General features: G+C 49.9%; 2 protein-coding genes across 3 annotated transcripts; one reads left to right on the top strand and one right to left on the bottom strand.

The window, feature by feature from the left end:
- The first annotated feature begins 298 nt into the window (after nt 1–298).
- Nucleotides 299–6,961, top strand: LOC142365054 (olfactory receptor 14C36-like). Of its 2 annotated transcripts, XM_075445496.1 has the most exons (2): nt 371–1,276; nt 6,935–6,961. In XM_075445496.1, the coding sequence occupies exons 1-2, from the start codon at nt 371–373 to the stop codon at nt 6,959–6,961; spliced, it is 933 nt and encodes a 310-aa protein (XP_075301611.1). The 2 variants fall into 2 exon arrangements, with proteins under 2 accessions (XP_075301612.1, XP_075301611.1); XM_075445497.1 differs by lacking the exon at nt 6,935–6,961 and having other exon boundaries at nt 299–1,294.
- A 1,175-nt stretch (nt 6,962–8,136) lies between these two features.
- Nucleotides 8,137–9,072, bottom strand: LOC142365063 (olfactory receptor 14J1-like). The gene has a single exon (XM_075445506.1). It carries the CDS (start codon nt 9,070–9,072, stop codon nt 8,137–8,139), a length of 936 nt encoding a protein of 311 aa, XP_075301621.1.
- Nucleotides 9,073–9,955: the final 883 nt, after the last annotated feature.

Raw genomic sequence — 9,955 nt, 5'->3', positions numbered from 1 at the left:
TTCCTCGTTCTTCAGCACTGCCGGTGCAGATGCTGAAAAGCCCTTCTGCAGTAACAGCAGGTTCCTCTAACAAAGTTGAAAACCTGCTCTGGCCTCTGACCTTACCGTTCCCATGAATCCACTGCTGCAGAGCAGGGCTAACTTCTGGGCAGCCAGTGGGGAGAGGTCCTGCTCCTTGTGGTACTCTCAGCAAAAACCAAGTAGACCTACAGCCACAGAGCTGAAGGAAGGGATCCTGGAAAAAAAATTTGGTGTGCATGTAACGGGGTGAGGGTCTAGAAGAAAGGCTTTGATTTTCCCCTGAGAAGTCCCTCCTGACACTTCATTGATTCACCCTCTCAGAAAAGGATCCCATGCACTGAGAAAGCAAATGTCCAACAGTAGCTCCATCACCAACTTCCTCCTCCTGGCATTCGCAGACACACGGGAGCTGCAGCTCTTGCACTTCTGGCTCTTCCTGGGCATCTACCTGTCTGCCATCCTGGGCAATGGACTCATCATCATCGCCATAGCCTGTGACCACCGTCTCCACACTCCCATGTACTTCTTCCTCCTCAACCTCTCCCTCCTCGACCTTGGCTCCATCTCCACCACTCTCCCCAGAGCCATGACCAATTCCCTCTGGGACACCAGGGCCATCTCCTACACAGGATGTGCAGCTCAAGTCTTTCTGTTTGCCTTCTTCATTTCAGTAGAGTTATTCCTCCTCACTGTCATGGCCTATGACCGCTACATTGCCATCTGCAAACCCCTGCACTATGGGACCCTCCTGGGCAGCAGAGCTTGTGTCCATATGACAGCAGCTGCCTGGGGCAGTGGGTTTCTCTATGCCGTGCTGCACACTGCCAATACATTTTTACTACCACTCTGCCAAGGCAATGTCATAAATCAGTTCTTCTGTGAAATCCCTCAGATCCTCAAGCTCTCCTGCTCACAATCCTACCTCAGGGAAGTTGTGGTCCTTGTGCTTAGTGCCTGTTTAACTTTTGGCTGTTTTGTTTTCATTGTGCTGTCCTATGTGCAGATTTTCAGGGCCGTGCTGAGGATCCCCTCTGAGCAGGGAGTGCACAAAGCCTTTTCCACGTGCCTCCCTCACCTGGCTGTGGTCTCCCAGTTTCTCAGCACTGCCATGTTTGCGTACCTGAAGCCCCCCTCCATCTCCTCTCCATTTCTTGATCTGGTGGTGGCTGTTCTTTACTCAGTGGTACCTCCAGTAGTGAACCCCCTAATTTACAGCATGAGAAACCAGGAGCTGAAGGATGCAGTGTGGAAACTGGTGACTGGATGTTCCTAAGAAGCAATACACTTCCTGTCTTCTGCATATTTCTCGCATTGTAATACACTGCAGGATCAGGCTGCCTTTGGTCATTGTTTTGTTTGTTTTAATTTATTTTCTTCAGTTTCTTGGTTTTGTTGTTGTCCTCTACAAAGAATTGCCATAATTCCTGCTAATGCTGTTTCATTATCTACATGTTTTGTGTAACCCAGAGACTGTGTAAATGAAGAGCCATGTTCTCGTTATGCTTAAAGACAATAACGGACCCTGCAGTTACTTGTTTGTGCAAGATCCTTCTTCCAAGACTTTCTCTGGAGCTGCAGGGGCATCTCTAAAGGGGCAGGGGAAAAGAGTCCCAGCAAAGCAGCAGTGCCAGGGAGCACCAGCACTTGGTCTTTCCTGAGCTGCTCTCTTTCCATCCCCCAAAACTCCTTCTGAGCAGCTGTGTACTGTAAGGCCTAGGCGCTACTGCAGCTTGGTCACAATCCTGCCGGAGTGAAAGGGGATTTCCTCAAGGCAGTGCCTGAAGGCTTAGAACTCTTTCTAACAGTGTTCTCAAGAACATGCCCAGGAAAGCCCCCTGGAGAGGAAAACATAGTAAAGAGCTGAACTGTGTGAGTGGGAAGTCTGGGTGGACACAGCAGTGTCCTCACACAGACAACTTTCCTGAGAGAGACCTGAAGGACCAGCGGAGAAGTGTCTGGTCTGTGCCTGTGTTCACTGGACACCCTGGGCAGGATCCCCCAGGGTAGTTGTCCTTTACCAGCCATTAACAACAAGAATTTCCAGCACTGGTTTCTCACTACATCTTGGAGAGTTTCTTTAGCTCTCCATGCAGGGACACAAAACGACAGTCAGAAGATCAGGTTTGTGTTGCATGGTCAAGACACAACCATGCACACTGTCTGCTAGTGGAGAGACGAACCCGAGTGAGCACAAATGCCATCAGCTATGCCTAGAGGTGGCCATGAAGGCCATGAAGTCTTCTGGGACAGATCGTGTCTTCAGGTCACTTCACTTTAACCTGTAACTTACCCTGGGAAACCTCCTGAATGTGTCACTGTCATGTAGTTCCTTGAACTGAGGTCCACGTTGCCATTCCTCATGCCATGGGGAATCTCAGATGCGTGCAGACCAGGGCGGCACACCACAGGGTTGAGGTGCCTCTGCGAGTGGCAGGAGGAAGCCAGGGAGACACTACACTTGCTGCAGTGCCCTGCCTCTGCCTCTGCTGTGCAGGGAAGCACTTGTGTCGCTGAACAGCCCTGTCAGAGCCCTGACATTCGTGGGAGTGACTCCAGGAACAACCCCCACCATTCCAAGAATATTTCTCTCACCTGCCTTGTAAGCTTCATTGCAAATGTCCCTGTGCACTGTGTCACCCTCCCTTGTCTTTAGGGCTCATCCCTTTTATTAGAAAGAAACACATCTGCAGAACATCTCACCAATGCAGTCAGAAAAGGTTCTGCAAGCATGAGCAGCATTGCCCTGTAGAAGACAGCATTTCTTTATTTTCACAAAGCACAGAGCACACCTCTCTAGGTAGGAATGCAGTCAGAGGCTCACACCCCTGCATATTTCCCCCCTCTGAACTTCCTTGACAATTTCTGTAAGCACCTGACAGAGAAACAAATGCTCTTACTCATAGGTGTCCTACCAGGAGACAGGGGGCAGGAAGACCTAAAACTTCCCATGGATAAGGGGGGGCTATGACAATCGCACATCATCAAAGGAGTTTCCATAATGGGAATGGGGAATCCCCCAACCTTGAGAAAAATCTCTTCCTCCTCTCTCATGCCCTGCCCCATGACTGTGGATGAGAACACTCTCATCATGGGGCTGCTGCTGGGAATCTTGGAAACCTGCTACAGCTCCAGCACTCTGACTGTCCCCTGATGGTAGGGATGACACAGTGTCTGCTCACAACAATGTTAGTGCCCTTTCCTGCATTTGTTGCATGTATGGAATGTTTCTTGCTGGTGGCAACATCCTACGAGTACTTGGATGTCTGCATGACCTTGCTCTCTGCAAGACTTGTGAGCTGCAAGGGCTGTCTCCAGAAAGCAATTGCACCTTGCTAAGGGGATTTCTGTCACCTACACTCATTATTTTGTTCTTGACCCAGATACAATTTGAGGCCCCCGTGTAGCAGATCAGTTCTTCTGTGATTTTGCCCCACTGCTGGAACTCTCCTGCAGTGACACCATGACACTCTTGATCTTTGATTTCACAACTTGCTTTTGAGATCCAGTCTCTTCCTGTTCAAGCTGGCATCCTATGGGTGCATCAGAGCTGCCACAAGGTGGCAGCTCTCCCGCCCAGTCTGGGCAGGCAGAAAGTCTTCTCCACCTGCTCCTCTCACCTCACTAGTGTCACTCCTTTCTACAGCATCCCTCATCCTTGCCTGTGTGATGCCCAGAACAACCCTACTGAAAGAGAGTTTGACAAAGACCTTTTTCTACACCATCCTCGCCCCTGCTCTGTCCCCTCATCTACAACCCGATGACCTGAAAGTTACAGGTCAGGGGATCACTTAGAAAACCACTCAGGAATGCTGGGGGCTGCACAGACAGCCTATTTGGTTTCTGAGCCTGTAGGAAGAATTCACTTCTGGCTCTCTTCTCAGCAGGCCCCAAGCATAGGCACAGGCATGTGTTGTGTCCTGGGAATTCCTCTGGAAGTGTAGGGTATGGAGATGGCTTTTGATGCCAGGGATTTTGAGAAGGCTGGCCAGTGTCATTGTGAGACCTCTGTCAAACACCTAGAACAGGTCAGAGCCCTAAGAGAGGTTCCTGGGAACTTGGAAAAGGCAGATGTGAAATGGGTCTTCAACCAGGGCAGGAAGGAGGAGAAGAGAATTACAGCCTGGTCAGCCTCACCGTGGAAAGCCATATGGCAGGTCCTCAGTCCAACATCTCCAGCCATTTGAAGGACAAGCAAGGTATTACAGAACATTTGTGAAAGGGATAAGAAGGGGATGTTTTGTGCTCAGATTTTAGGAAGGCCTTTGGCAACGTTTCCTGTAGTTTCCTTAGAGCCAGTGTGTTGACAGTTGGGCTGAAGAAGTGGATGTTGTGGTGGGTGGGAAGTTTGCTGAACAATGGAAGTCAAATGTCATCTATGGTACAAAGTGCTCCTGGCAGCCAGTTACTAGTAACCTCCCTCAGTCACTAGTCCTTGACCACCACTGTGGAATATTTTCAGTATCTGTCTGTATGATGGGAGGAAATGCACTTTCAGCCCCGTTGTGGATGATGCCAATGTATGGGGAGCCCTTGAGGAATCTCATCTAGGTAACACTGCCTTGAGCAGGAGAGTTGGGCAAGATGACTGTGATGGGTTGCACTTAGCTGGCCAGCAGGTGCCCACCAAGCCATTCTCTTGCTATGTCTTCTCAGAAGCACAGAGTGAGAAAATCAGGTGAAAAAAGTCATGGGTTAACATAAAGGAAGATTTATGTGAAGGAAAAAAAAGAACAGAAAACAAAAGCATTTAAAGAGCAAAGTCCACACACAGAAGCAAAGCAAAACCAAAGGAGATTTTTTCTTTACTTCCCACAAACAGCAAATGCCCAGCCACCTTGGGGCAGGCAAGGATTCAGGACTTGTAGAGGCTGCTTTGGAAGACAAAAGTCTCAATAAAAAATGTTATCTCCTCCCATCCCTCCTTTCTCTCAGTTTTTATTGCTCAGCATGATGTCATACAGTATGGAATATACCATTGATCAATCCAGGTAAGCTGTCCCATCCATGTACCATCCCAGCCACTGGCACACCCTGAGCCACCAGGCTTTGGGAGGGTTTGGAGAGACAGCCTTCATATGGTGGGAGCACTGCTCAGCAATAGCCAAAACACTGGTGAGTGATCAACACCGTTCCAGCCACGAGTCCGAAGCACAGCAGCATGTGGGCTGCCATGGGGAAAGTGAACTCCATCCCAGCCAGACCCACTACAAAGGTGTTCAGGGGTCTCTTCCAGCCTGTGTTCCTCTGTGATTCAATGCATCTTTTCCTTGGAGAGTTCTCTGAAGACAGAACACAGAGGAAGAAGAAACAGTAGAAAGGAAGCAGTGGAGACAGAAAATGCACAAGTATAAATACAGCAGCTACTCCGAACATCATTCCTCCACTCAAACTGTTGGTAGAAAAACTATTTGATAAATTTAATGAAACAGACTTAATTTTATCAGTTCAGGTACTGGGCCTGAAGGAGGGTGATGGTCGGGTATGGTATAATGTGGTCAGTTGTGCCTCGAGAAATCATAATCCCATAGGAGTTCAATGGCTGTGAAGGGGGCTGTGAAGTCACTTATGCCTCTGGAGGTCACTGACCAACAGCAGGCACGTGGCTGAGAAAGGGACTGTGAGGTCAGTGTCCATGAAAGGCCAGCAGCAGGCACCTGGCTGGCATTTTGACTGGGAGATCCCCTCTGCCGAAGGACCCAGGCTCACTGCAGGAAGGGGGCTGATATTTTGGCTGTCGTGTCTTTTCTGCGTGAGCACGTGATGGGACACCAGCTGACACTAGAGCTTTGGCTTGTCTACCCAAGAAGCTGAACAGGCACACAGCCTGGGAGTGTCTATCCGAGAAGGTGATAGGCTGGCAGCCTTGGGAGATGATGGGGAGGCTACTTCTGGGTGGTCAGGTGAAAGGTCTCAAGAAGGCTGGTGGGTTGGAATGCTTCCTTGAAGGGTTGTTTCTGAGATGGTGGAGCTTTCCTCGGAGGTAGGAAACAGCAGGAGAGAGAAACACCGCCGCACAGTGCAGCTTGGACATGCCAAAGAAATGTCATTCAAAGTGTTGAATGACACTGTGTGGTCACCCAGAAGGAAGATGAGATCAGTCCATTTCTTTGTGTTTCAAGGAACAGAGCGAGAGGGCAGACAGACACCAGTGACTGGATGGAAATGGCAGGGTGGGAGCAAGGTGAGGAAGCGAGATGGGTGTCTGCAGCCTGCGGGGAAACACAAGCAGCTGTGGGACAGGGTAGGACAGGCTGTGGTGGAGATGGCAAAGGGCCTTGGCAAGGCTGGCAGTTGTCAAGAGAACCCAAGGCTTTGTGTCCTTGGCTGAGGCACGCGTCTCTGCCGCCAAGGGCTCTGAGGAGACCTGTTGTCCTAAGGCACTGGGGGTCTCATTGCCTCCCTGCACATCCCCAGGAAGGCTGGGAACTGTCACCCCATTGGCCTTCCCTCAGCATCACCCACCCCACATCCCACTGCCCCAGGAAAAGCCCTGAGCAACGCCTGAGGGACAGGATCTGCCTTGCCAGGGGCTGGGGCTCGGGTCTTCACCTTTCTCCTTTGCCAAGCACACCTAGAGTTTTCTCAGCATCTGAGAAACATTCCCTTTGCTACCTGCCATCATGGCCTCCAATTCTCTGCTCTAACGAGTCCCTGGGAAGGCTTTGCTCCTAACGGCCCTCAGTGGGACTCAACAATGCTTCAAGGCACTCAGGATGTTTTTCTTCTAATTTTCGCATTTGGATAGGTTTGTACAATCTCCTCTCAGTACCTGAGCTTCAAGGATTCAGCTCAAAAACACCATGGGGCTCATTACATTGAAGAAAGCCCTAAAAGAACTATGCCTCTTCTGGAAATTTTCTTCTAGTCTGGTACTGTTAAGTAGAGAGGTTTCCTAATGTAGTTATGGAGAAAGATTTCCAAAAGCTTCGTACAAAAATAAATTTTTGATTTATTAGAGTGTATTTTATCATCTTGGAGTTTGGAGAAGAGGTGACAGCAGTATTCTCTGACTGATATTGACCCAGAGTCTCTCCTCAGGAGGTCTGGTCTGGCTGCAGATACTGTCCCTTGAGGTCTGACAAGTATGCACAACCTTGCTCCACACATCCCCAGCCCCACCATTTCTCTCATCAGCCACTTGGGACTCGCATCCCTTTTCCTTACATCATGCTTCTCCACTGAGCTCTGCAGCTGCCTGTTACAGCTCCTTTGTAGCAGCTCCCACCTGCTTTACTTAGAGAACTACCTGCACACAGGCACAGAGGGACCCTTCTGCTTTTTGAACAATCAGAGCAAAACTGATAAGAATCACCATTTACACAAAACACACTTCTCTGCTGTTTGCCAATAACAATCTGCCACCCGTGAAGTTAATCTTCCACACGGCATAACCATGCAAGAACTGTTTTAGACAGAAAGGCAAGTATAAATTAAACACGATTAAAGAGTTGGGTAAAGGCAGAATTACACAGACTACTGAAAGATGGCCAAGCTTTCAAACCCCTGAAACTCAAAGCACAACTGGATTGTTGAGAGGTGTCTGAAGAATCAAAGAGTTGACTGTCATGGTCTGCACAAGGAGAGAGGATGAGCAGGGCTGGCCGTTTTCCCCCATGGAGGCACTGAGTGCAGGAGCAGGAGGGAAGTGGCTGTGCAGCAAAGCTCACCCATAAATCTGTGGTGAGTGGCCAGTGCTGTAAATGACCAAACAGGGAGGCCACCAGTGAAAGCTCACTCCCGTCCCATTCTCTAACACATCACTACATGCCCTCCTCCCCTCAGACGATAGAGACCCGAGCACAGCAGAATGTACTAACAGGGTTGAAATCTTCCAACGGTTCCTGACCTCAGCTTTGAAAGAAGAGCCCAACCTCCAGACACCAGCACTGAGAAAGTCGCCTTTTAATACAGAGATGTGGCACAGGAGGCCACCTGCACCATCGGGCCAGACACATGTGCAAAGACATCTGGGTCAGACAGTCTGGGTTCATGTCTGAGAAAGTTGAGTGGCTGCAGACATTCCTAGAGAAACAGGTTTATCACAGGCAAAATGTCCAAAGCACAGGAGGTTTCCCCAGATACACTGGAAATCTCTTGAGAAGAGACATGGACAACTCATGGCTGCTGAAATACTACTGATAGAATGAGCTTCTTCAGGGCGTCTTTCAGCTCCTGGTTCCTCATGCTGTAGATGAGTGGGTTCACTGCTGGAGGAACCACTGAGTACAGGACAGCTATCACCACTTCCAAGGATGGGGAGGAAATGGATGGGGGCTTCAGGTAGGAAATCATCACAGTGCTGATAAACAGGGAGATCACGGCCAGGTGAGGGAGGCATGTGGAAAAGGCTTTGTGCCGTCCCTGCTCAGAGGGGATCCTCAGCACGGCCCTGAAGATCTGCACATAGGACATCACAATGAAAACAAAACAGCCAAAAGCTATAGAAAGACTGACCCCAAGGACCACAACTTCCCTGAGGTAGGAGTGTGAGCAGGAGAGCTTGAGGATCTGGGGGATTTCACAGAAGAAGTGGTCCAGGACTCTGCCTTGGCAGAGAGGAATTGAAAAAGTATTGGCAGTGTGCAAGAGAGTGTAGAGAACAGCACTGCCCCAGGCAGCTGCTGCCACGTGAACACAAGCTCTGCTGCCCATCATCAGTTCATAGTGCAGAGGTTTGCAGATGGCAATGTATCGGTCATAGGCCATGACGATGAGAAGACAATACTCCCCCACAATCAAGAAGAGAAAGAAAAAGAGTTGCACAACACACCCTGCATAGGAAATGGCCCTGATGTCCCAGAGGGAACTGGCCATGGATTTGGGGACAGTGGTGGAGATGGAGGCCAGGTCAAGGATGGAGAGGTTGAGGAGGAAGAAGTACATGGGGGTGTGGAGGCGGTGGTCACAGGCTATGGCAGTGATGATGAGGCCATTGCCCAGGATGGCAGCCAGGTAGATGCCCAGGAAGAGCCAGAAGTGCAAGAGCTGCAGCTCCCGTGTGTCTGCGAATGCCAGGAGGAGGAACTGGGTGATGGAGCTGCCGTTGGACATTTGCTTCCTCTACACAGGGGGTCCTGTTCCTAGAGGAATAATCAATTAAGATTAGGAGAGACTTCTCAGAGGAAATCAAAGCTTTGCTCCTAGAAGCTCACCCTGCTTCCTACACATCCCATTCCTTTTTCAGGAGCCCTTCCTTCAGCTCTGTGGCTGCAGCTCTGGTTGATGCTGGCAGAGTGTACCAGGAGGAGCAGGATCTCCTCCCACTGGCTGCCAAGGAGCCAGCCCTGCTCTGCAGCGGTGGGTTCATGGGCATGGTGGGTCAAGTTCCAGACCTGGTGTATGACTTTGCCAGAGCAACCCGCTCTTATTGCAGAAGGGATTTTCAGCATCTGCACTGCCAGTGCTAAGGAATGGGGATGGCAGAAGGCAGTCTCAGAGGTTTTGGGTTCCTACAGCTTCCCTCATGTCACCTTGGGGGTGTGTTTTGATGTCAGAAACTCTCGGCATTTCTGCTGCACTTCTGGAGAAGAGAGGGAGTCTTGTGAGGTGTAAAAATTGCTTGTGGCTTAGTGCAGAAGAAGGGCAGCTGCTCTGTCCCTCTGAGTTGTTCTGAGCTGCCCTGGGCTTGTTCTTCATGAGATGGAAGATGATCACACTCTTGTGTTACCCTGAAAAGAAAAAACACAGGTGCTACTGAGAACAGACGGATCCAGTGCAGACTGCTAAATGTCTCGCCCTTTCTCAAGGTCTCAGCACCTCACTTCTAGCCAGGGACACTCATGGGTCACTTCACCGTCGCAACAGCATTTCCTCCTTTGTAGCATCTCTGAGTTTCTCCATGGGGCTTTCAGATAAAAAAAGGATGTGAGGGTCAGGTTTGCATTTAGGAGAGAAACTCACAGCTTGGAATGACACCTCAAGGAGACAGCCAAGT

The sequence above is a fragment of the Opisthocomus hoazin genome, chromosome 31 (genome assembly GCF_030867145.1).
Source record: "Opisthocomus hoazin isolate bOpiHoa1 chromosome 31, bOpiHoa1.hap1, whole genome shotgun sequence".
Classification (NCBI taxonomy): Eukaryota; Metazoa; Chordata; class Aves; order Opisthocomiformes; family Opisthocomidae; genus Opisthocomus; species Opisthocomus hoazin.
The sequence above is the reverse complement of the archived record's forward strand: the minus strand, read 5'-3'. Positions and strand labels throughout refer to the sequence as shown.